Source organism: Tripterygium wilfordii, chromosome 4 (assembly GCF_013401445.1).
Source record: "Tripterygium wilfordii isolate XIE 37 chromosome 4, ASM1340144v1, whole genome shotgun sequence".
NCBI classification, from domain to species: Eukaryota; Viridiplantae; Streptophyta; class Magnoliopsida; order Celastrales; family Celastraceae; genus Tripterygium; species Tripterygium wilfordii.
Window position 1 is genome coordinate 7,415,243 of NC_052235.1, and position 27,804 is coordinate 7,443,046.

The following is a 27,804-nucleotide window of genomic DNA, read 5'->3' on the forward strand; positions in this document are numbered from 1 at the left end:
AAATACCCAGTAAAGTATCACAATATTGACACAATTTTAATGACATTTATTGCCTAAATATCAATTTATATTTTGTATTTTGAACCATTTTTGAAATGGCTTCTTTAAGGTATGAAAAATGGCTTCAAAGCTCAAATATTTGATTTTTAATAAGACATTAAAACTTGCAGATTAAGCAAGAAGCAGCATTGGAAATACTAAAAAAAATAGGCCATCTAGATCAAGCTTTGCTTGTAACCAAAGAATTAAGAACTTCAAAATCAATTTGGAGTTTTATTGCAAAAAATGTGGATTTAAAACAAATCAAATATATATATCCCAGTTCAGCTTTGGGAGCAAACAAATCAGTGTGTCATTTACAAAGGCTTCATTCAGTATGGCACGCCAATATACAGAATACAGAGGAAGAAATCATCCATTGAAATCTGCAGAAGCACTTAATGGAACCCTCGTTGAGCTACGTCGAAGCCATAACTCATACATAACCGTGTAGAATGCATCATAATTGACCGGTGAAAGGTGCCACTGAAAATGTTTTCGTACTTCTAACACATTTCTTTGCAGCATCAGATATTGGGAAAAGGTTATTCCTTTGAGGATTTTCTTGAGTAATGGGATATCTAAAGTGGCAACAATGACTGCGAAGCTCTGCCAGTTGAGTATGTCAGCGAATGGTAGATCATAGTGATTGGCGATGATCACTGGAACACACCCGTAATATAGTGAATCAGCAATACGAGCTGTGTTTACTTCAAAGCCTTTGACATGGAGGCAGAACTTGCTTTGCAGTAGCTCATCCGCGTAAGGTGTCTTAAGCCGGCCAAAGTGGGCAGAGATTTCGGAGTCATTTCCCCAAACTTGAATAAGTTTTTCACGTACAGGAGAGTTGATCGATCCAGCAAAGAATGCGAGCTTTTTCCTGTAATAGCATGATGATAAGTCATGATGCATACTATATTAATGATTCTATAGAGATTTTTTAGAGTATGAAGAACAAAAATGACAATACACAAAACAGTTAGAATAAAAAGATGCTCCAATCACCTTTTAGATGACGCAAAGTTCGGAGGATCTCCTTGTCTAGGCCAAACTTGAGGCAGAGATGCATCCTTATGAGTAATGTACCCAGAGAGGAAATAGCTTGACGAGCAGACAACTTGAATGGAATTATATCGCACTATGACTGCTTTCTCCATGGCTGACCGTCCAATGGAATGACAAGCAACATAAAAATGATCAGCTCCCCCAGTTCGGTTCCAGTAAGGGTACTTCTGACTAATGTTGAAGATATAATCTCTTATAAAATCTTGGATGCCTCCTACTCCAATTCTTGGGTCATGCCGCAACCTTGCAATCGAGAAAGGCAGAAAGAAAAGATCTGCCCTTTCTGGATCCTTTGTGATAAAGTGACTTTTCATGAGGACTTTTTTGAAGTAACTTTCACTGGCATAATTACCCCCAGGTTCAAAATCCACCGGCAAGAGTGCATTTGCAAAGCTATCATTTCTCCTGTGAGGATAAACATATATCTTAAAGCTCCTATTCATTTCTTTATAGTCTTCCAGAAAGATATCTTTGTCATGGAACACCTCGTTGTAACTGACAAATTCTCCTGAATCATAAAAACCAACATTTTCCAGATCCTGTTGTTAAGACATTAAAGTTTAAACATGACTGAAATTTTCTTTAACTGCACTATACCCCAACCTATGCCAAAATCTGGTTAAGAAAGTAGTCTCATATGTCGGGTTGAGTTATAAGATTATGTCTAATCATTTTATTCCAAGTCATTAGCAAAGACACATCTCTGGACATTCAAACTAACTATACTGGATTACTAAATTCTTCATACTGTGCAGAAAAACATATGACGTTCATGTGAAAGATGAAGAAGTGGTCTGCTTGCTGAATATGCAGAAGGGGTACATCATCCTTATGTTGCTTGTGAAGAAAGTGAAAAAATATGACAATACATGTAAGCAAAGAGTACTCGACATTTCAACTCTACAGAGCACAGACTCATCTTCATTCATGATGCTCATAATGATGATGGCTTAGTTGGTGCACTTCCCGCCTATTTGATAATCAAGATTTTAGAAGGATATTGCTGAATTTCTAAAGATTACACGACAACAAATTGTATGAAAATATCAACTATAGCACTACAGAAGATCCCCTCAAGTACATTTCAACTAAACTTTAACCCCAATTAAAATATGTCTATAAAATACAGGGAATTTACTAAGCATGAAAATTACTTATAGGCGAAAGGCTCAAAATTGACACATCTCACCACAGTTCAACTCCAAGGATAACCATTAATGCACAATCCCAGTAAAGGTATCAAACATCGTCAACAATTAATCAATAACCATTGCAAGAGAAATCAAAATTCGCCATAATTCGTAAACAACTAATCAATAACAATGCACGCCTCTAGAGACCCTCAGGTACACTCAAGCATTCCTACCCAACATGGAAGATTCATCACGTCTATGAGCAACAAACTCAAGTTTCTAAGGGCTTTTGGCATCAATTCCTTACAAGAAAAAGCATCTATAGCCGTGATTTCTAACTAAATATTCAGGTAAATGTTTAGGGGATTTACGTCAACACTCATCCCCCTAAAGTATCAATGAAATTCAACAACTCATCAACACCCACTAGCACAAAACTCAACATTCACAAGCCATCATTCATCATAAGAACAAGTAAATCATCATAAGAACAAGCAAAGTGAGCGGCTACACAAAATACCCAATACCAAAAGTTCACATACCAGTTGAGGGAAACGGAACCCTTGAAGACCGTTGACTCCCAACATTTCCATCACTCCCATCTTCCACCAAGGGAGCTCCTTTTTGGGAATTCGTGTATAAATTGATAGACCCATTTTGTACCGAAATTGGGATCGATCTTCCATGGGTCGAACGAGCGATTGAAGAGGAATCAAGTGGAGGCTTTAGGCGAATATGGCGATGGTGTTGGTGGTGATAGGTGAAGAGATTAGAAGTAGTGTAAATGTACAAGAGAATGAAAAGAGAGGTTAAGAGAGCCAAAGTTGTGGGTATAAAGAAGAAGGACCGAGACGAGGCCGAGAGTCTCCGGTGATTGTAGTAGTGGAAAAGGAAGGACGAGTTTGCCATGGAGAGAACACAGAGTCTCTCCAGTTTAGGCTACTCATGGAATGTACCACATCTGATTCTCTTTTTTTTCTTATTTATGATTATATCCTTCAAATTTGCAAGTTTTCTCATTTTTATCCTTGAATTTTGATTTGTCTTGTTTTATGTTCTTAAATTTACAAAATATACCACCATTTTGTCATCAACCCTAATAATTCATGTTTTGTTTGCTTTGGTAAAGGGGATTTGGGGGCTCCGGTTCCAACTCCAATTCCGATTGGACGGGGTAAGTTGGAGCAGAACCCAGTGAATAGTCATAATGATATTGTTCTTAGTGAGAATCAAACTCGTAATCTCCGAAATCTATATAGTTTTGGATCCAAATAAATTCATCAAATAAGCTATCACTCAAGTTATTGGAATTATATTACAATACCATAGGTTAACGTATTAAATAACAATACACTAATTAGTTGGATGATTCAATTACAATGTAATAATTTATTTAGCCAATTTGTTATAAAATTGAGTAATCACATCATAATACCACTGATCACTTTGTTACACTATGTAGGGGCTTTTGATTAAATTAGATAAATTGCATTAGTGAAATAATCACAAGATTGTTCTAGTTAATAGATTATAAGATTAACTGACTACATTATAATACTACCACTCAAATAATTGATTAAATAACATATAACTATTTATATATTATAACTATGTTACAATTAGCTTAATACATTAACAAAATAGCACTAGTCAATAAATTAATATTAGTAAATAGTGACACTATAATTATAATTATATTATATATAATTCATATATTCACTAATGAAAAAAAAAATTATTCACTAATTAGTTAACCTATTAAAAATACACTAATAATGATAATATTGAGTAATTACTAATTAAAAGAAAACTACTATTTTATCTTCTTTGAAGGCGCACTTGTGTGTTTTCCTTTTATATTTTCACCCTAATTTTAAAACAAAAAACGAAAATTAACATATTTATTGACTGACTAGGACTGAAGTCTTAACGGTCAAATAGGAGTGAACTTCTGAAGTCGATCCATGAACAAAATCGGAGAACCAAAGATGAAACGAGGTTGAACGGCACGAAGTCTCCGCAAATCACTGCAAAAAGATTCTATGATCTCAAAATTTAAATATCTCCGAACCCAGTTGGGGGAAGAGTTCGGTTACTTCAATTGCAAGTAAGTTTTTTGGTTTAAATATGTGTAGGGAATCAGGAAACCTACGCAGAGTTCTTATTTCTCTGAAATCTCTCACAAAAATAAGGATTTCCATATAAGTTCTTGTTCTTCTTGATTGACTGACTGTGAAAGAGGAATACTTTAGTGTTGAAGATGTTGAGTGTGGAAGATTTTGACGGGAGAGAGATGAAGGAAGACTTGAATCCCTTTGACGTCTTGTTAGAGGTTGCAGCAGTTGCAAGTGAGAAATTTGAGAGAGAAAAGAGACTGGAGAGGGAGAAGGAGCAATCAAATTCTGAGTCTCTGGAGAATTGGTTTTCTTCGCCTAAGAAACCTACGTCCACCTGGTATGTCTCTCAACCATCTGATGAATTGTCCGAGAGAAAGAGAGGTTGGTTTTCCGATGAAACCCCAACTGAGTTTTTGAGGAGAGAAATTTTAGTTCAACAAGGAAAGTCCGTCAAGGTTGATGGACCCGGAATGAGAGAAACCCAAACTGATTTTGTTGGGAAGAAATCTGTGAGAACTCATGTTACATACTGCTCTAATGTGTCCTCTGTTGTTAGAGAAAACTCATCTCGAAAAGACGAGGTTTCTGGTGATGGGTTCCTCACTAGTTCTATCCGATTCTCCTTTGGTGTGTTCAAGAAGGGTGAAGAACTTATGGGCAAAAGTTGTGTTGATGTGCGTGTGAAAGATTGCTTAGTTGGGGATGAGTCTATCAGGAAGGAATTTGTGGGTGTAGATTGTGATAAAGCAAGGTTAATGAGGGAGAAACTCCTCAAGAGGCCGATGGTGGTGGATGAAGATGAGAAGAATAACAGGAAGAGGAGCTTCAAAGCTTTTGAAAGTGAATTACATGCTTTGATCTTCCAGAAGCAGAAGAAGAGCTTGGGGTCTGATCCAACACCTGATATGCTCATGAAAGAATGGCTACTACTTGGAGATAAGTCCTTGAGGAAGGAAAGTGCATATCCAGAATTTGACAGGGCAAAGCAAGAGAGACTAACGAGAGAAAAGCTCCTCAAGAGGCCGGTTGTGGTGGATGAAGATGAGAAGAATGAGAGGAAAATGAGCTTCGAGGCTGTTGAAAGCGAATTACATGCTTTGAACTTCAAGAAGCAGAAGATGAGCTTGGGGTCTGATCCAACGCCTAATATGCTCATGAAAGAGTGTCTAGTTGGGGTCCTTGGGGATAAGTCCTTGAGGAAGGAAAGTGCATACCCAGAATTTGACAGAGCAAAGCAAGAGAGATTAATGAGAGAAAAGCTCCTCAAGAGGCCTATAGAGGGTGAAAGCTTATTGGACGATGAAGAGAATAAATGCATGAAAAGAAGTTTTGAAGTTGTTGACAGTGTAGGACCTATTCTGAAATTCAAGACAAATAAGAGTTTGAAATCTGATACAGCTGAAGCTGATTTGCCTCAAGAATTTAAGCAGCGAATAATGGAGTTGGGAGGCACTAATGTAGTGTTGGTACTTCAAAAGAAGCTCTTCAAGACTGACGTAAGCAAGGATCAAACTCGTTTCTCAATTCCGAAGAACCAAGTCAAGAATACGTTTCTTACAATGGATGAAGAGAAGAGAATCCATACACATGATGGCAAGAAATGGCTGGCTATAGAAGTACTACTGATCCAACCAGATCTTCAAGAGAGTACACTAAAATTCAAAATATGGGATATGAAGAAGGCATCAGGAAGCAGCAACTCATCTTATGTCCTAGTAGGCGGCTGGTACCCAATTGCAAAGAGAAATCACTTGAAGTTAAATGATCTTGTTCAATTATGGGCATTTCGAAGATGTGCGGAACTCTGTTTTGCTCTTGTGGTTGTGCAAAGAGCACAAATTGAAGATGGAAACAACAGCAGCAATGCAGATGCAGATGGCGCAAGAACAAGTTGAAAGACCACTAGAATTATCTGAATAGTTTACAATGAGTAGTTTCATTAGAATTACCCTTTTGAATGTAAATTAAGAGAGGCCTTAGAAATTATTTCTTTTGCTTTTGATTATAACTTGTGATAAATGAGGCCTGCATTTAGATGACTAACATGTCATTAACTTTTTGGTTTGAGATTAATAAATAAGAGGATTACAGTTTCACATATACATGTTATAGAATGTTAATATATATATCTATGTATGTATGAATCTGCACTGGTCATGCTATATAATCATGTTCATGCAGGTATTAGTATCCAGGTAACACATGAAAACAGATGAGCCTTTCAAGTATGAAATTTGTAGAGATGTCTGGGTTTCTCTGAAAGCATGTTCTGCAAAAGAGGAAGGCCTTTCTGAGTTCATATATTTGCATGCATGATCAGTCAGCAACTCAGCATTTCAGTTAGATTTGCAATTTTGCATTTTGTATTTGTTCCTTCTTTTGGAGTTAAGCTTAGGATTCTGTCAAGAGACATGCTTTACTGCATTTATGTTCAGCAAATACTTGGCTAAACAAGCCTGAAGACTAGACTACGTCAATTAATGTGGTCTGGACTCTGGATCATTCTTGGATGACTAGAGTGGCATTCTTTTTGCTGTTTTGCAAATAACTGATTAGGGAAAAACTGTGTCTTTTTGCCCTTATCAGTGATTGGCAAGTCAAAGATTAATTTTGGCTGATGAAGTACCACTGTTCTAGCGTTTCCTGAGTGAATTTTTCTGCATGTTTTGAACCCATATTGAAAACATCTCTCTATCTTTTGCGCTTATGGAAATAAATGGATGGAAATAAGTTTTATTCGATAAGATACATAAAGATTAAAACAATATTTCGTAAAGGGCAAAAAGTCACAAACATTTGTTTTATTGATAGAAATACCCTCATCTTCCCCATTTGACACCCAAATCGGATCTTCCTCCAGTGGCTTTTTCGGCCAACCAAATTAGCCAATGAACGGCCATGGTGCGCCTAACTCTAGGGACACTTCCATGGTGGTTAATTGCAGCGCGTATTCTCTGGCGGGAGAATCTGGTTGTTTTCTTCATGATTGGTAGTTAGGTTGTTTATGCTAATAAAAGTTAATAAAAAAATTGACCGTTCAATTTTTCATATAAATTTTAAAAAATTTACGTTTGGTTTTCAATTTTATAAAAAAATTCATTATGTTAAAATCGAACTGACCGAATTTAATTATATTTATTTAATAAATATTTAATTATAGTTATAAATATATTACTACTATTATTTTGACCATTGATTGTTTGAATCGGTGGCCAAGATTTTGGGATAAACCCAACACGTAAACAAGTCAAAATGTATTTGATTCTCATTCTCTCATTCAGGGGCGGAGAGAGGGGACTGCACTGGGCTGTACTTTTTCTCTGTTTCCGTCCATGGTGCGCAGCTACCCCTCTCAACTTTGTGTCAATGTTTTAGATTCTATAAAGAGAGCGGTTCACAATTTTTTTTTAAAAAATTAGGTTTACCAATTTATTTTATATGAAATTACCTTAAAACCTATTAACTTTTTCTACTTCCAAAAACTCTGTAAATTCATGGCAGCAAGAAGAAAGAGAGATAGGGACGAAACATGCTATATATGGTTGCCAAATTGACCAAGCAAACAAGCTTGTCCTGTATATTAAACCCATCTCCCTAATTTTGTTTTCAATTGGCAGTAACGCTGGCATTGGAGGTGTGCATCGGCTGCGCTGACTCTACCGCTGCTGAACTTCAGGCAATACCAATAGCTCTCCAACTCTGCGTCGATCGCAACTCAAATGAAGCTTGTAGTTTCCTAGTGGAGTCGGACTCTTTAAACGCCATCACCTGGATCTCAAAGAAGTCTTTCTATCCCTTGACGATTAGACCAGGATTTACATGCCATCTTCAATCTGCAAAATCACGTTACCTGTCTCCTTTCAGCATGTTTTGAGAGAGGCAAACAGTGTGATTGATTCCTTGGATAAAAAGGGTGTTGACATGCCTATAATGCTTGTTTCCTGGTTAGATATGTAGCCTAGCTGCGTTCGTCCTTCTCCTTAATCTGTTCTCTTTCCTTTCTAATAAAAGTCTGCGTCTTTTATCAAAAAAATAATGGAGATGAGACTAAACCAAATTCTATTGTGTGTTTGATTTGATGATCAATTATTTTATACTCAAAACATGTCCAGTTTGAATTTTTTCGGAACTGCTAATCTTTCTAAAATGTGAATGAGGTTATGTAATTGTAATTAATATGTAGGAAAGGTAATTTGGGAAATTTAATGTGTGTATTGAGAAAAAAAAATTGGACGTATTAAACAAGTGTGTGTAGAGAGTCCAAGTTCGTGTGTAAATAACGGTTCCCTTCTATAAAACTTCTTGATGTGGGCTCGTTGGTTTTTGCCCTAGTTCTCTTTGGGCTTTCTCATATCTCATATTTTTCTTCTCCATCTCTCCGAGTCCTTTCTTCTTCCTCATCTTCTTTCTGATCTTCTTCTTCATGATCCGACCTGCAAACCAAACACAATATCACTTTATTCATACTTTCAGAGTGTTATAGTCTTCTAGAATAAAATAAGAGGTGCAATGTAATTCTAGCTCTGCCCTGCGCTCATTTGCCTCTCAATCTAACTCTCACCGCCTTGGCGTCTCTCACCTTCAAACATTGTAGAATCGCAGTCGGTCAGACGCTCTCTCAGAGTCTCCCGAGAAATCGTAGTCGCTCACTGTTTCTCACATCCCCGTAGAAGTATAAAGAAGCCCAAAAGCAAGTGCCAGCTTCTCAATTGTGACTTCCCAGTGCGCCTTCTTTCTCTTCTTCTTCAATATTATGAAGTACCCATTTAAACTTGCTTAAGATTGACTCGGGAAATGCTAGAACAGTGGAACTTCATCAACCAAAATTAATATGCTTGCTAATCAATGATTAGGGCAAAAAGACGAGTTTTTCCCTAAGCGGTGATTGGCAAAAACAGCAAAAAGAATGTCATTCTAGTCATAAGGATGATCCAGACCACATTAATTAACATAGTCTAGTCTTCAGGCCAAAAACCCAAAAAAAAGAAACGCCGTTTAGCCAAGTATTTGCTGGACATAAATGCAGTAAAACATGTTTTGACAGAATCCTAAGCTTAACTCCAAATAAAGCCACAAATACCAATTGCAAATCTGACTCAAATGCTGAGTTGCTGACTGATCATAAAAGATGTGAACTCACAAATGCTTCCTCTTTTGCAGAACATGCATTCAGAAAAACCTACATATCTCTAAAAATTTCTTACTCGGAAAGCTTATCTATTTTCATGAGTTACCTGGATACTAATACCTGCATGAACATAATTAAATAGCACGACCAGCATAATCACTTTATCCCAAGAGAGAAATGTATACATCATGAGAACATATAATTGCAGATGCATACAGTCATACAGATATATATTAATAATCTATGACATGTATGTATGAACGAAGACAAGAATATAGTCCATTTTAGTAACTGCAATCCTCTTATATATTAATCTCAAATAAAAAACTGTATGATATGTTAGTCATCTAAATGCACGCCTCATAATACAGAGAGAAGAAATCAAAAGCAAATAATTTTCAAGGCCTCTCTTTGACTCGGTTAACTCAGATTATATTAATTTACATTCAAACGGGTGATTCTAATGAAACTACACACTGAAAATCATTCAGATAATTCTAGTGGTCTTCTAACTTGTGCTTGCACCATCTGCATTGCTGCTGTTGTTTCCATCTTCAACTTGTGCTATTTGCACAACCACAAGAGCAAAACAGAGTTCTGAGCCTCTTCAAAATGCCCATAATTGAACAAGATCATTTACCTTCAAGTCATTTCTCTTTGCAATTGGATACCAGCCGCCTACTAGGACATAAGGTGAGTTGCTGCTTCCTGATACCTTCTTCATATCCCATATTTTGAGATTCAGCCTACTCTCTTGAAGATCTGGTTCGATCAGTAGTACTTCTATAGTCATCCATTTCTTGGCATCATGTTTATGTATTCTCATCTCTTGATCTGTTATGAGAAACATATTCTTGACTTGGTTCTTTGAAATTGAGAAACGAGTTTGATCCTTGCTTACGTCAGTCTTGAAGAGCTCCTTTTGAAGTACCAACACTATATCAATGCCTTCCAACTCCATTATTCGCTGCCTGAATTCTTGAGGCAAATCAGGTTCAGCCATATCAGAGTTCAAACTCTAATTTTTTTCGAATTGCAGAACATTTTCCACACTGTCAACAACTCCAAAACATCTTTACACGCCTTTCTCTCTCTTCATCATTCAATAAGCTTTCACTATCTATAGGTATCTTGAGGGCTTTTCTCTCATTAGTCTCTCTTGCTTTACCCTGTCAAATTGTATACCCAGAATTTGACATGGCAAAGCAAGAGAGACTAATGAGAGAAAAGCTCCTCAGGAAGCCTGTGGAGAGAGAAAGCTTATTGAACGATGAAGAGAGGAAAGGCATGAAAAGATGTTTTGTAGCTGTTGACAGTAGAGGGAAACCAGTAGTGGGAAACCATATATTGAATTTAAAGGTTTTGGTTCCATCACCACATATTGAATCCATTGGAATCTCCGGTAGTGGGAAACCAGTCAGCTATCACAATACTGTAACTTCTAGTTCTTCATGCCCATCTGAGTTTGTTGGATCAACTCGAAGTGTTGGAGACCTTCTTGTCCCAGATTTTGCTCCCTTCTAGTTCAAGATGCGTATCTATGCATTCAGATATGTTTGCAAGGAATAACCTGGCTGGGTATATGAGTTCGCAAGAGAAGGAACTTCATTCTTAAATTATACTTCCATGCATGCATATTCCACTGCCATCAGAGGTAAAAGACTGTTAACCAACAGTGTAATATCAATATGGTTAATTCTAGAATATTGATGTGGGTAACCTACATTTTCTTCTTTGAAGATTAACTGTTCACTTTTTTCCTTATGATGCTGACAGGCATTCCTGTTTCTGCGCATATGAAATTGTAACTGTCGATATTAGCCTAATGCCCAACTAATGAAATTTTTGGCAAAAAAATCAGCTGTCGAATCCCACAGATCACTTTTTTATAACACTACAGAAAGAGGAAGATAAACAGAGAATTTGTTGCAGAATTCATGCACTCATACCAAGCAAAATTGATTGACATGCAATAAAAAAAGGAAGACAAACATCAGTTGATTTTAGAGCTTACCATGGGGGGAGAAAGAGATGCAAAAGCTTCTGGGATTTTAAATTTCATATAAGCCGGTGATGTATCTGCAATTGAAAGCCCGAAAGAAAACAAATGAGCAGTTCCCACTCAATTTTATCTGGCACAACATGCCGCGGCACTGGATACCATGCTCTAGTTCAGGTTTTCAAGTTCCCGGCACAGGGAGGCCGGTCATGCCAGCACTTGAGGTATGTCTGTAGCTATATACATGCTCTAGTTCAGGTTTTCAATTTCCCGGCACAGGGAAGACCACCTGTCAGAGCTGACACTCAAAGTAGTCTGCTAGCCTTTCTCTCGAAGATCAACGTCCACAATTAGATGCAGTTTTTAACTATTGTCTTCCCCTCGTTTTCTCCTTTTGAAACTACAAATGGAAGAAGAGAATAATCACAATTGAAACCCTAATGTCAACAAATACAGAAAATCCGAATTAGAGCAATAAGAGATTTACCATTGCTATGAGAAACAAAAGAGAGATTCGGTAACAGCTTTCATGTGAAGAACCAGAAATAAAAATTTAAAAGAACACAGAAGCTTAATCAAACTTTTTTTACTAAACATAATATTCCTAGGTTTTAGGTGTTAATCAAACTGTTTTTTATAACTAAGCCTTTTGGGGCTGGGGAGGTACTTAAACCTTTGTCACTGACTATTTCAATGAACATATTTGCCACCAATTTTACACTACCAACACAATTACACGACGGAAATCAAATATAAAGTTCAGAGAAGGAAAAGTGAATAAAAAAAGTTAGAATCACCTTTTAGATGACGCAAAGTTCGGAGGATCTCCTTGTCTAGGCCAAACTTGAGGCAGAGATGCATCCTTATGAGTAATGTACCCAGAGAGGAAATAGCTTGAAGAGCAGACAACTTGAATGGAATTATCTCGCACTATGACTGCTTTCTCCATGGCTGACCGTCCAATGGAATGACAAGCAACATAAAAATGATCAGCTCCCCCAGTTCGGTTCCAGTAAGGGTACTTCTGACTAATGTTGAAGATATAATCTCTTATAAAATCTTGGATGCCTCCTACTCCAATTCTTGGGTCATGCCGCAACCTTGCAATCGAGAAAGGCAGAAAGAAAAGATCTGCCCTTTCTGGATCCTTTGTGATAAAGTGACTTTTCATAAGGACTTTTTTGAAGTAACTTTCACTGGCATAATTACCCCCAGGTTCAAAATCCACCGGCAAGAGTGCATTTGCAAAGCTATCATTTCTCCTGTGAGGATAAACATATATCTTAAAGCTCCTATTCATTTCTTTATAGTCTTCCAGAAAGATATCTTTGTCATGGAACACCTCGTTGTAACTGAAAAATTCTCCTGAACCATAAAAACCAACATTTTCCAGATCCTGTTGTTAAGATATTAAAGTTTAAACATGACTGAAATTTTCTTTACCTGCACTATACCCCAACCTATGCCAAAATCTGGTTAAGAAAGTAGTCTCATATGTCGGGTTGAGTAATAAGATTATGTCTAATCATTTTATTCCAAATCATTAGCAAAGACACATCTATGGACATTCAAACTAAGTAACTAACTATACTGGATTACTAAATTCTTCATACTGTGCACAAAAACATATGACGTTCATGTGAAAGATGAAGAAGTGGTCCACTTGCTGAATATGCAGAAGGGGTACATCATCCTTGTGTTGCTTGTGAAGAAAGTGGAAAAATATGACAATACATGTAAGCAAAGAGTACTCGACATTTCAACTCTACACAGTACAGACTCATCCTCATTCATGATGCTCATAATGATGATGGCTTAGTTGGTGCACGTCCCGCCTATTTGATAATCAAGATTTTAGAAGGATATTGCTGAATTTCTAAAGATTACACGACAACTAATTGTATGAAAATATCAACTATAGCACAACAGAAGATCCCCTCGAGTACATTTCAACTAAACTTTAACCCCGATTAAAATATGTCTATAAAATACAGGGAATTCGCTAAGCATGAAAAATACTTACAGGCGAAAGGCTCAAAATTGATACATCTCACCACAGTTTCAACTCCAAGGATAACCATTAATGCACAATCCCAGTAAAGGTATCAAACATCATCAACAACTAATCAATAACCATTGCAAGAGAAATCAAAATTCGCCATAATTCGTCAACAACTAATCAATAACCATGCACGCCTCTAGAGACCCTCAGGTACACTCAAGGATTCCTACCCAACATGGAAGATTCATCACGTCTATGAGCAACAAACTCAAGTTTCTAAGGGCTTTTGGCATCAATTCCTTACAAGAAAAGGCATCTACAGCCGTAATTTCTAACTAAATATTCAGGTAAATGTTTAGGGGATTTACTTCAACACTCGTCAGCCCCTAAAGTATCAATGAAATTCAACAACTCATCAACACCCTCTAGCACAAAACTCAACATTGACCAAGCCATAATTCATCATAAGAACAAGTAAATTATCACAAGAACAAGCAAAGTGAGCGGCTACAGAAGATACCCAATACCAAAAGTTCACATACCAGTTGAGTGAAACGGAACCCTTGAAGATCGTTGACTCCCAACATTTCCATCACTCCCATCTTCCACCAAGGGAGCTCCTTTTTGGGAATTCGTGTATAAATTGATAGACCCATTTTGTACCGAAATTGGGATCGATCTTCCATGGGTCGAACGAGCGATCGAAGAGGAATCAAGTGGAGGCTTTAGGTGAATATGGCGATGGTGTTGGTGGTGATAGGTGAAGAGATTAGAAGTAGTGTAAATGTACAAGAGAATGAAGAGAGAGGTTAAGAGAGCCAAAGTTGTGGGTATAAAGAAGAAGGACCGAGACGAGGCCGAGAGTCTCCGGTTATTGTAGTAGTGGAGAAGGAAGGACGAGTTTGCCATGGAGAGAACACAGAGTCTCCAGTTTAGGCTACCCATGGAATGAAAATGTACCACATCTGATTCTCCTTTTTACTTATTTATGATTATATCCTTCAAATTTGCAAGTTTTCTCATTTTTATCCTAGAATTTTGATTTGTCTTGTTTTATATTCTTAAATTTACAAAATATACCACCATTTTGTCATCAACCCTAATTCATGTTTTGTTTGCTTTGCTAAAGGGGATTGGGGGCTCCAATTCCGCTCGGACGGGGTAAGTTGGGTCAGAGCCCAGTCAATAGTCGTAACGGTATTGTTCCTAGTAGGAATCAAACTCATGATCTCCGAAGTTCATATAGTTTTGAATCCAAATAAATTCACCAAATAAACTATCACTCAAATTATTGTAATTATATTACAGTACCATAGGCTAATGGATTACATAACAATACACTAATTAATTGGATGATTCAATTACAATGTAATAATTTATTTAGCCAATTAGTTATAAAATTGAGTAATCACATCATAATACCACTGATCACTTTGTTACACTATGTAGGGGATTTTGATTAAATTAGATAAATTGCATTAGTGAAATAATCGCAAGATTGTTCTAGCTAATAGATTATAAGATTAACTGACTACATTAAAATACTACCACTCAAATAATTGATTAAATCATATATAACTATTTATATATTATAACTATATTACAATTAGCTTAATACATTAGCAAAATAGCACTAGTCAATAAATTAATATTAGTAAATAGTGACACTATAATTATAATTATATTATATAATAATAATTTATATATTCACTAATGCAAAAATATATATATTCACTAATTAGTTAACCTATTAAAAATACACCAATAATGATAATATTGAGTAATTACTAATTAAAAGAAAACTACTATTTTATTTTCTTTAAAGGCGTGCTTGTGTGTTTTCCTTGATCACCACGTTGAAACCATTCACTCGATCAAATTTCATGCAATTCTAATAATGTAAAATTTTCAATCCCACTAGTTGATTTTTTTTTGTAAATACCATGTCACTGAACCTACATCATATAATACTAATATTTTGATCGTATAATGTTACAATTTCATAGTATATGCAATTAAGAAAGTAAGTCAAAATATTTCATTGTATATGTTACTGTATCAAAACAGTAACATTGAAACAATGACATTATAACCGTACAATCTTAGATTTGAATAAAGATTACATCTCATATCTAAGAATATGAAGACGAAAAATAATAAAAATAAGAAGAAAAAGAAAATGAAGAAGATAATGGTGGAGGTGCGACGATGACGGTGGTAGAGATGGAGGCGGATGGTGGCAATGGTGGATATTAGGGTTATCAAAAAAAGCTAAGAAAACCGAACCGCCCGCTCAAACCGACCATTTGATCGGTTTAACTATTTTTCTTTTTCAAAAACCAATCAATTGGTTTTTTTCAAATAAAAAACCAAAATAATTGGTCGGTTTTGAATATTTTTATAAAATCGACCGACTGTCATAATGAATATTATAATATATATTTATATATACTATATTGTATATAATGATTAGTCATTATTTTTAATTTATATATATTTATATACAATATATAGTATTTAATGATTAGTCATTAGTATTTAGTTTACTACTTATCACTTAACAGGCACGAACTTTGAGATTTATATTAATATACTTAGATAATAAGTATATATTAATATTATATATATATATATATATATTAGATATATAACTCTGCAATTTGGACCATTAATTATTTGATATTAATACGGGAATGGGATATTGAATAGAATGTTGCGACTTCAATAATCTTATTTGGGTATTGATTACGGATTTTTTAATGGATCTACTTATTCTAAATTTCTTTCTGAATTGAGGTATTAACCGAAAAACCGACCAAAGTGGAATGGTCAGTTATAACCTCATTGTTACGAAAACCGATCGGTCATTGGTTTTCACTAATGAAAAAACCGAACTTTCGGTCCGGGGATGAACATACCAAATAACCGACCGATTGACAACCCTAGATATGGAGGGTAGGTGTCTTAGATCTAGGAATTTCTTAGATCTACGCCTATTGAAGAAGAAAGGCAAATATGAGATTATGCAATTATTAGAACAATTTTCCTTCTTAATTCTCACTTTACATTGGAGTGACTATAATATCCTATTACCCTCATTATTTCTCCACCTTTTTAGTTTGGATTAGTTAATAATTTAATTTTTTAAATTATTCTTTAAATAAAAATTATTCGAAAAGTAATTGTTGGTAGTATATTTATTTTAATTTTTTATTCGTTTTATAAATTATTTGTTATTTATTTTACTATTTATTTACAATTTGTTACAACTTAAATGTATAATACATTTCCACGTAATTTACGCAGCAATTTTAACAGCATATATGCTACATGTTACTAGCAAAATTACAACGAAACACCTATCAATATTTCAATAATCATATTTGTTATCATTTTTTATCAGCATATATTGTCTACCATATATGCTACAATATGTCAAACAAAGTCAAAATATGCGGTCAAATACAGAAGATACTAGAACAAAGTCATTAAAAAGAAGAAATTATCATGATACTCTAAAAAAAATATAGAGTCCAAGAACAGAGCGAAGTAAAATATCATTTTCAAAGAAAGCTAAAATAAAATATAAACACACTAATTCATAATTTCAAAATCCAATAAAAAATGAAAAACGAAAACTAATGTTATTTACACAAAGTTAGTTAGTACAATAATCATGCCAAAAGAGGACTTCGTCTTCCTCCTGAAGGCCAACCACCACGGCGGCACGGCCTCTAGCCATCGTAGAGATGACAGATCCACGAATGAGTTTGTCCTTGTAGAGTTCCAGAGGGATTTGATCTACAACTTGAATGAAAATTTCTAAAACCCAAGAACACCACAGCCGGCATATTAATCGAGAGGAAATTTCTAAGGGCTTGCCCGTTTGGAGGGTTGGGGGGTGTTGGGTTGGGAGGTGTTTGGAAAGAACACCTCCCAACCCTTGATCGTTTTAGGTATTCGGGACTGTTGGGACAAAACCTCTTTATAAGATTATATATAAATATCTCAACGCCTCCCAACACTTTTCAACCCCTCCCAACCTAACACCTCCAACCCTCCAAACGGACAAGCCCTAAAACTTGTGAGAAGGAGGCGGTGGATTTTGACTTTTGAATGAGGAGAGGAACAAGATAAAGAAAGAAGATAAAAGTTAAATTTTTTTAATTGCAATTTCGGATAAAAAATGAGTTTTTTGAAACCATCAGATTAATCTGATGGCTTAGAGTCTCCATTGGCTCCCACAAGACCATTCTAGGAGCAGCCATACTTGTGCTCATACTCCAAATACCTTAATTTTTGTGCAACTATCAATTTAACAAGTGCTATATTCTAATACACCCACAATGAACACACTTGAGGCAACACTCCATATTCATTTTCTTCCTCTTGTCTCTCTTCCTTTCCATCATCTCTCTCTTACTTTCCATCATCTCTCTCTTCCTTTTCAACATGTGGCATTATTTGATTGATTGTGTTTATCACTATTCATCCATTTAGACATACACCAAACATGAAGTGTGAGTTCAATTTCTACATGTCTTGTAGTGTCAAATGTTACTCATTGTGAACAACTAACACTACATTTTACCATAAAGTGTTGTTTGGAGCACTCTAAACACTACTCACTGTGGATGCTCTAACTATATTACAATTTTCTAATACATTTGTTTCGTTATTATAATTACACAAGTCAATAAATTATAATATTAATTTATTACGTTATAATAGCCCCACTATATTAGTTTATTAAATAAGATAAGATTGATTTACACAAGTCAATAACTCTTATGAACCGTAGTTGGGGATGAGTTTGATTACTTCAACACTAGACCTCTGTTGGGTCTAAATTAACCTTACTAGCAAGTGTACTAGTCGGCGACTACAGCACAATGATAAGCAAGGGTCGAATCCACAGGGACGGTGTTATGTTTAATCCAAATGTATATTTGTATGTATATATGGACAATGCAATCAAAAGTAAAATTCAACTCAAGATTGTTTGGTTTGGTAATTCAACTAAAACAAGCAAAGAGCAAAGTGTTTTTGGTATTTTCTTAGAATTAGGATGCAACTAATGCAAATGAGATGATTTAACAAATATGAGATGAACACCAAGGCTTTGGAATCCCCCTTGGGAAATGACTTGCAATGACACAAATTCACACACATATTTGCTAATTCGGGCATAACGAATCCGTACCTAAGTCGGTTTTAGCGCACTTAAGCCAAGTCTCCCTAAAATCGATTACTAGCCATCTTATTGGTCTAGGTCGGATATTCCTAAATACATTCTAGCCATCTTATTGGTCTAAACATGCATAGGAATTCATGGAGTTCTATGGAGATTAGAATTCATACAAATTGTCACCTAATTAAAGGGAGACACATTCATAATCAAGTGTTTCAAGAAGCATAATCTACTTGACATATTATTGTCTAAGCAAATTCTCCAAACAATTTCATCCAAAAACCTAAAGTGTTGGCCAAACACCACAAGCATGAAGAAATTGCAATCAAACATAGAAACACAAGATTTATACCCAAATCAACTCATATATATGTAAATCAAGTCATAAACAAAGTCATCAAACCCAAGGCTTCATCCTAGCCTTGGCACAAGAGATTTAGTTACACATAATGAGAGAAAAACACAAAAGGAGAGATGAGAAAATCATGAATAAACCCAATTAGTTGAGTAGATCCAAGTTGAGCTGAAGAATCTCTCCTCCTAGCTCCAAGAATCGCCTTCCCCCTCTGGTTTCGCTCCCCAGAAAATCAGTTCTAGGTTCAAAAGTGTCGTGCGGCTCGGCAAGTTCGCGAATTAAAACATCCCAAAAAACTGTCTTGTGCGCCTAGGCGCGTTGTATTCACGCCTAGGCGCACCACGCCTAGGCGCACGCCTAGGCCCACGCCTAGGCGCAATCCTAGGCGTGCACAACTTCAAATTCACGCCCCAACTCGCTGGACTGGGCGTGCACAAGTGATACTGGGCGTGCACAAATATTGCGCCTAGGCGTGGAATGATTCCAAAATCTCCATACGACGTCCGATTTGCACGATTTTAGCGTCTACGGAAAGCTTGAGATGTCTAATTTCCAATGCCTTTTATTTCGCTTGATTCCGATAACGTGACAAAAAGTTATAAGTATTTGAACACACAAAGGTCGGTGGACATTTTCTTCAGTTCAGCCCTTTTTTTCATCACTTTTCATCCAAACCGCAATCAACCTATCAAAAAATACAAATCAAAACATAAATACACTCATTATTTATTTAAATGAAGCTTAAGAGGGGGAGATTCCTACCAAAAACAATAGGTATTATCACACCTATCAAACACCCCACACTTAAACCTTACTTGTCCTCAAGTAAAACTAGATTAAGTACATGTACCACTAACATCTTAACTCACTAACGCAGGAATCGCGGTTGCATTTAGCATATGCAACAAGCCTTTAAACCCCTAGGTGTCCCTAGTGGAGGAGTTGTGTCTCCTGAGGGCTTACAAGAACGACACCCACAAACGTTTCAGTCTCAAGATATCAAACACCCCACACTTCATCCGCATGATATACTCATGGAAAATTTTCAGCCTACTCAATTAAATATATTTTTTTTTTTTTAGATGGCATGCAGTGCTAAGAGGAAATGCATAAAAATGTGGCTTCCAAGAGTTTATACATGCTAAACATAGTCACATTCCAAGAATCCCAAGAACAACCAAACAATGATACCAAGGCACATTTATTTATATACATACTACTCTGTCTAAAGGTTTTCTCTTTTTTTTTTTTTATCTAGAACCGTGCAATGCTCACTCCATTAAACTTTCTAGTCAACCCATGTAGCGAGTTCTCAACCAATGACTCCCAACCAGTAGGTTTAGGGCATTAGGTGACAAAGCACCCCTCGGATCAATTTCTCGAGTTGACAAGGTTTCGAAGTTAAGCAGGCCTAGTATGTTCATCATGACTGCCTCACCTTTTTACGCGAAACTCAAGTTGGTTAGACAAGAGCCCCGGTTACTCAGCAAAAACACATGAGCGGAACATGATTTTCATCATTTTCAAGTTTTTTTTTTTTTTTTTTTTTTTTTTTTTTTTTTTTTTTTTTTTTACTTGTATACAAATAACTAGTGCCAATGATATTACTGACATGATGTTCTAGCTCATCTAAGAGAAAATCCACATTCAACACATATATCCAACCAAGTCATACCCCACTACATTTCAATGCAAGTGAATCAATTTCGTAAATAATCAAGTAGGCATCAATGATTCCTCAAGCATATAAGGGGACAAGATGGGTTCGCAACTTAAATATGAAACATAAGGGAGTCTATCCACGCACAGATTAACAGAAAATAAGAGGGCATCATCCATAGTACTTGACCTTAATAACAGCAGCATAAAATAAGACTACCCAACCACCCCACTGTTAGAACAAGCTTTGTCCTCAAAGCATAAGAGAGGAATAATCGGGACAAAATAAAATGGATGACAAGCGTAGAACAATACAACCTGCAGAGGAAACTACTGAGTGGGTCCACCAGAGATCTTGCGGCGAACATAAGTGAGATTTTTGTCGCGCCGCATCTCCTGGAGCATGGATAGGACATCAGTAATCTGCTGACCCTGAGTCTGGAACTGCTGCTTTACATACTCAGCATGAGACTGGAAAGTGTGCTCAAGACGAGTCAGCTGGTCGCTCATCTCCTTGATCCGAGTATCATGATCAGCAGCATCGGCATCACTCGGAGCGGTATCCTCCTCCTCGTCATCCTCGTCCTCCTCCGCAAACTGCTGCACACCCGGAGCATATCGAGCTCTCCCAGCAGGGGCAGAGCGAATACGAGCTATACTAATACGCCAGTTGCTCAAATCATACGCCTCCATGGGAAGAGAGACAGACTGCAGAGTCAGAGGTAGCACCTGGAGATATGTCAGCAAGCGAGTGATGATCCGCGGCAGAAAGAGCCTCTTCACCTTGACTTTGGTGTCCTCCACGCTCCTACGGATAGCCAAAAAGGACTGAATATAATAGTGGCCAAGATCAAACCAAGTACCAGTCCAGATACAATAAAGAATCTCCAATGCCTCCTCCCTCCTCTCACTCTGGTGCCCAGTTGGCCATAAGTTACCATGCACTAGCCGGTCCACAAGATACATAACCTGCGGAAGAGCAGATTTCCGAACAAATTTTCCCCGCCGACCAGTAAAATGTTGGACAATCCACTCATGATTTTCCAGCTGGGCAGAAGGAATAGGTGGCTGGAAACCACTATCAGGAGGCTGGGAAGTAGGATGTCCAATACTGGCACTAACATCAGCAGCAGAAAAAGTAATCATCCCGGAAGGCAATATAGCTTGGTAGAGGCCAGTCCCTGTTGCTTCCACGGTGCGATAGAATGCACGCACCAGGTTTGGATAGACCGGAACATCAGCAGCAGAAACATCCGGGGAAGCAATGAAAGAACAAAAGTGGCAGAGCCGGCCGAAAGGCTCACTTCTTACCCCAACCTTGTTCAACAGATCAGCTGATAAATATATCTCCGGCACAAGAGTAGCAATGTCAAAGTAATCAGTGGCAGCTCCAGAAGTAGACCCCTCTGCTGCATGAGGTGGCTGAGGTGTTGTAGACTGAGAAGTGCGCTTCTTGCGCATGGTTGCCAATATCTTTTGTCGCGGCATAATTCCTGCAAAAGCAATGTACAACAATTAAGAATCGCAGGGATAATCATAAACACATTACTGCACAGAAAGATGAAAACGATGGAATAATGAAAGGCGAAGTCACGCCTAGGCGTGAGGTAACCGCGCCTAGGCGAATTCACGCCTAGGCGTGAGGGAACAGCGCCTAGGCGAAGTCACGCCTAGGCGTGAAGGAACAGCGCCTAGGCGTGGTCCCTTCTTCCTCAACACGCACGGGTTGCCATGGCAACCCGAGCTTCAAGCTCCAAATCCCACAATTTGTATACAAAAACAGCAGATCAGGCAGCCCATACGTCCTACATGACTCAGAATGAGAGAATCAACCAAGATATCCCTTACTTTAGCCCTAAACTCCAAAAATTAGGAGATGCCATTGCCAAACTTGGCAATTCTCTCACTTCAATTCTTGCTTGGAATAGAGCAAGCTTAGAACTCAAAGATCACAAAAGACCAGATGTGGAAGAAACTATTACATACCTGATGCGCTTAGACTGTCGCTTAGGCGAGGATTGGAGAGGTGCGCCTAGGCATGCGGTAAAGAGAGAGCTCGGCGTGGGTATGTGAGTGAGTGTACAGTTTGTGTGGTATATAATCAAGATTTGGTTTTTTTATTTTATTTTTTATTTTTTTTTATTTTTTATATATATACACGCCTAGGCGTGGATAAGCTGCGCCTAGGCGTGGTATACGCCTAGGCATGGATAAGCTGCGCCTAGGCGTAGCGTGGATAAGCTGCGCCTAGGCGTGGTCTGGCTATAACATATTGCCCAGAAATTTCAATTTTCCTGCAGCCAGATTCCAGCACATGCAAACTAACATCCACACAAAATTTTGCCAATAAAAATACACAAAAGGATATACTGCATTGGGTTGCCTCCCAAATAGCGCTAAGTTTAATGTCTTCAGCCAGACGTAGTTGTACCTACAAAATCAACCATGTATGCATCAACACTTAACAATTTAAGCAAACTCTCACCCCAAACTTTAAGAACATGCATGGTCATCAATGCAAATAAATAAAGGGAGGGAGAAAGCTTAAACACAACACTTGTTTTAGATAAGGAGAGAGACAACCTGATTTGAGAAATCACCACAAGCCTCAACACCTTCACAACAATTCTTGTGAAACAAATCAAGAAGGATGGTGCACAGGATACTTTCCATTCAAAATCCCCGAAACATTTGGCCCACAGAATTCAAGTCGGCGAGCCACAAATTTCCACCCTTTTTCTATCTTAGAATTCGCTATCGTGAAAGTACCATGGATAGACAATTTCAATGTCTCAAAAGGAGCACTCGCTTTACCTCTCAACATTGTTTTGGATCGTGCCTTTTTCAACTTCCTTGCTCTTGTCCGCACGCCTTTCAAAGTTGGAGATAGCTTGCTAGTAACAAGGGAAGTAGCCACGAGCTCGTTGGATATTGGCGATGATGGGGTCTTTTTGCCTTCATTGCTATCACCATCCACATATTCAACACCCTCATCACTTGAAGCCGTTTTTGTCAATAAATTCACTCTCTCATGGCCTACCATATCAACATGAAGGCATTCTCTAATGACATCCGGACTCTTCATAGCCTTAAAAATTTTGAACTCAATGGTCTTGTCAAAGACTGTCATTGTGAGCATGCCTTTTTCCACATCTATAATGGTCTTTGTGGTAGCCATAAAACCGCGGCCTAGAATGAGTGGTACATCTCTTGTCGGATTAGGTTCACCCTCCATATCAAGCACCAGAAAATCCACCGGAATAACAAACTCACCCACCTTTACTAAAACATCTTCAACTAACCCAAAAGGATGCACTAAAGAGCGATCAGCTAGTTGGAGAGTGACTGAAGTTGGTTTCAACTCACCTATCTTCAAAGTAGTGTAAACAGAATAAGGCATGATATTTACACTTGCACCAAGATCCATCAAGGCCTTTTCAATTTCTTTCTCTCCAATAATACAAGGAATGGTAAAGCTACCCGGATCTTTTAATTTGGGCGGGAGCTTCTTTTGTAAAATAGCACTCGTTTCTTCGGAGAGAAATACTTCTTCATGATCACCTATCTTCCTTTTATTAGTGCACAACTCCTTCAAAAATTTTGCATATGCGGGAATAGACTTAATTGCCTCAATGAGTGGAATATTAATCTCCACTTTCTTCAAAACTTCAAAAATATCCCGATTATACTTGCTTTTCTTAGCCGGTGCAAGACGAGATGGAAAAGGCACTTTTGGAATATACTCTTCTTCTTCCGGCTTTTCTTTCTCAACATGAGGTATTTTGAAAACACTTGGCTCCACCACTATAGGCTCATCATGATTCTCACCTTCAAGCTTTTTATACTCAATCTTGTTATCCACATTTTTCCCACTTCGCAAAACAGTAATAGCATTAGCATCCTCATACTGTTTAGGATTTACCTCAGGTTGACTCGGCAGCTTTCCTGGCTGTCTTTCACTCAAGGCATTTGCAAGTTGTCCTACTTGCATTTCAAGCTTTGCGATGGACTGAGTATTACTGGAAACAGTTTGTTGCAACTGAGACATTGAATTGCTCATCTCTGCTTGGGAATGCTGCATTGTGACTTGTGATTGAGCAAGTTGGGTGATAAGGTCCTCCATAGCAGACTTCTTTGCATCTTGAGAAGGTGGTCCTTGTCGTGGAGCTTGCCAAGGTCTGGGCCCTTGATTGAAATTCTGGGATGAAGCATAGGAGAAATTTGGGTGATTCTTCCATCCTGGGTTATATGTGTGAGAAAATGGATCATTCTGCTGCCTATGAAAAGGTTGAACTGCATTAACTTCAGCTTCAGGAAATGTCCCACTTCTAGAACATACATGAGTAGGATGATCGGTGCCTCCACAAATGCCACAAGGCTCCAAATTTCTGCTCAGCAAAGTTACTACCGCATCCAATTTCCTAGCCACAGATGCCATCTCTGAATTTGAAGCACTAGCCTCATAAACCATGTGTCTAGGAGCATCAAGATCACGATTATCCCATTGTGAGGAATTTGCTACCACAGTCTCAATAATTTCATTGGCTTCAGTAGGTTCCTTAGCCATAATATTTCCTCCAGCAGCTGCATCTAACCTATGGCGGCATTCATCAGCCAGATGTTGGTAAAAGTATGATATAATCTGCCATGGCAAGAATTGATGATGTGGGCAACCAATCAATAAAGTTTTATATCGCTCCCAAGCCTTAAAAAGTGGTTCTCCCTTGTTCTGCCTGAAATGGAAAATCTGATCCCTGAGCCTCTGTGTCCTTGACTGAGTATAGAACTTCTGAATAAACTTAGCAGAAAGTTGATCCCAAGAAGTGATAGAATTTGGTGGCAGAGTCTTGAACCAGATCTTAGCACTTTCCTTAAGAGAAAAAGGAAATAGCTTCAACCGTATGAACTCTTCAGATATGCCTTGAATTTTTTGAGTGCCACAAATCTCCAGAAAATTATCAATGTGATCATTAGCATCTTGATTTTCCGCTCCTGAGAATGATGGGAGCATGTTAATCACATGACATTTAAGCTCATAAGATAGATTTGGCGGAATGATTGGTAATACGATGCAAGATTGTCTAGTAGAGAATTGTGGCATAGAGTAGTCCATGATGGTAACAGGAGCATTTGCATTGTTGGCATTGTTGCCAACTTCCTCACGATTTTCAGCCATGCTCTCCTGTTCAGAATGTTCTCCCAAAATGTTGTCACTAGATGAACTAGAGCTGGATATAGGAGGAGAGATAGAACGAGTGGAAGATTTCTCCTCAAGAAAATCCTTGTCTCTCTTGTTCCTTCGTGCACGTTCCAAGTCTAGATCAACAGGAAGAATTTCTGTATCTTGAGAACGCCTTCCTTGCATGAACTACAAACAAGAAAGAAAAGTATAAGGATCACTAATTATCAAGTAAGAAAGAGCTAAACTAAGTATGTAAGTATCTATGTATATAAACAAGAATGGATCAAATATAAGCAACCGTCCCCGGCAACGGCGCCGTAAACTTGTTGGGTCTAAATTAACCTTACTAGCAAGTGTACTAGTCGGCGACTACAGCACAATGATAAGCAAGGGTCGAATCCACAGGGACGGTGTTATGTTTAATCCAAATGTATATTTGTATGTATATATGGACAATGCAATCAAAAGTAAAATTCAACTCAAGATTGTTTGGTTTGGTAATTCAACTAAAACAAGCAAAGAGCAAAGTGTTTTTGGTATTTTCTTAGAATTAGGATGCAACTAATGCAAATGAGATGATTTAACAAATATGAGATGAACACCAAGGCTTTGGAATCCCCCTTGGGAAATGACTTGCAATGACACAAATTCACACACATATTTGCTAATTCGGGCATAACGAATCCGTACCTAAGTCGGTTTTAGCGCACTTAAGCCAAGTCTCCCTAAAATCGATTACTAGCCATCTTATTGGTCTAGGTCGGATATTCCTAAATACATTCTAGCCATCTTATTGGTCTAAACATGCATAGGAATTCATGGAGTTCTATGGAGATTAGAATTCATACAAATTGTCACCTAATTAAAGGGAGACACATTCATAATCAAGTGTTTCAAGAAGCATAATCTACTTGACATATTATTGTCTAAGCAAATTCTCCAAACAATTTCATCCAAAAACCTAAAGTGTTGGCCAAACACCACAAGCATGAAGAAATTGCAATCAAACATAGAAACACAAGATTTATACCCAAATCAACTCATATATATGTAAATCAAGTCATAAACAAAGTCATCAAACCCAAGGCTTCATCCTAGCCTTGGCACAAGAGATTTAGTTACACATAATGAGAGAAAAACACAAAAGGAGAGATGAGAAAATCATGAATAAACCCAATTAGTTGAGTAGATCCAAGTTGAGCTGAAGAATCTCTCCTCCTAGCTCCAAGAATCGCCTTCCCCCTCTGGTTTCGCTCCCCAGAAAATCAGTTCTAGGTTCAAAAGTGTCGTGCGGCTCGGCAAGTTCGCGAATTAAAACATCCCAAAAAACTGTCTTGTGCGCCTAGGCGCGTTGTATTCACGCCTAGGCGCACCACGCCTAGGCGCACGCCTAGGCGCACGCCTAGGCGCAATCCTAGGCGTGCACAACTTCAAATTCACGCCCCAACTCGCTGGACTGGGCGTGCACAAGTGATACTGGGCGTGCACAAATATTGCGCCTAGGCGTGGAATGATTCCAAAATCTCCATACGACGTCCGATTTGCACGATTTTAGCGTCTACGGAAAGCTTGAGATGTCTAGTTTCCAATGCCTTTTATTTCGCTTGATTCCGATAACGTGACAAAAAGTTATAAGTATTTGAACACACGAAGGTCGGTGGACATTTTCTTCAGTTCAGCCCTTTTTTTCATCACTTTTCATCCAAACCGCAATCAACCTATCAAAAAATACAAATCAAAACATAAATACACTCATTATTTATTTAAATGAAGCTTAAGAGGGGGAGATTCCTACCAAAAACAATAGGTATTATCACACCTATCAACCTCCCCCGGATCCATTCTAACTATTCTAATACATTTGTTTCGTTATCATAATTACACACAAGTTAATAAATTATAATATTAGTTTATTACATTATAATACCACCACT

At 37.6% G+C, this 27,804-nt stretch overlaps 2 protein-coding genes, 1 long non-coding RNA gene and 1 other non-coding gene across 6 annotated transcripts; 1 reads left to right on the top strand and 3 right to left on the bottom strand.

Annotated features, from left to right (window-relative positions):
* Positions 1-257: 257 nt before the first annotated feature.
* LOC119995798 (probable glycosyltransferase At5g03795) lies at positions 258-3,190 on the bottom strand. Of its 2 annotated transcripts, none has more exons than XM_038842238.1 (3): positions 2,780-3,190; positions 1,045-1,612; positions 258-919 (listed from the first exon to the last, which is right to left on the bottom strand). In XM_038842238.1, the coding sequence occupies exons 1-3, from the start codon at positions 3,144-3,146 to the stop codon at positions 412-414; spliced, it is 1,443 nt and encodes a 480-aa protein (XP_038698166.1). In that variant the 5' UTR covers positions 3,147-3,190; the 3' UTR covers positions 258-411. The 2 variants fall into 2 exon arrangements, with proteins under 2 accessions (XP_038698166.1, XP_038698167.1); XM_038842239.1 differs by having other exon boundaries at positions 1,045-1,643; positions 2,780-3,056.
* A 6,574-nt stretch (positions 3,191-9,764) lies between these two features.
* LOC119996081 lies at positions 9,765-11,582 on the bottom strand. 2 transcript variants are annotated; one of them, XR_005467794.1, is made up of 3 exons: positions 11,497-11,582; positions 11,207-11,270; positions 9,765-11,124 (listed from the first exon to the last, which is right to left on the bottom strand). It is a non-coding gene; the product is annotated as an uncharacterized LOC119996081 (long non-coding RNA). The 2 variants fall into 2 exon arrangements; XR_005467795.1 differs by lacking the exon at positions 11,207-11,270.
* A 108-nt stretch (positions 11,583-11,690) lies between these two features.
* On the bottom strand, positions 11,691-14,405 carry LOC119996080 (probable glycosyltransferase At3g07620). The gene is made up of 3 exons (XM_038842590.1): positions 14,026-14,405; positions 12,279-12,877; positions 11,691-11,881 (listed from the first exon to the last, which is right to left on the bottom strand). Exons 1-3 carry the CDS (start codon positions 14,167-14,169, stop codon positions 11,845-11,847), a joined length of 780 nt encoding a protein of 259 aa, XP_038698518.1. The 5' UTR covers positions 14,170-14,405; the 3' UTR covers positions 11,691-11,844.
* Positions 14,406-25,343: 10,938 nt separating this feature from the next.
* On the top strand, positions 25,344-25,450 carry LOC119998032. The gene has a single exon (XR_005468159.1). It is a non-coding gene; the product is annotated as a small nucleolar RNA R71 (small nucleolar RNA).
* Positions 25,451-27,804: the final 2,354 nt, after the last annotated feature.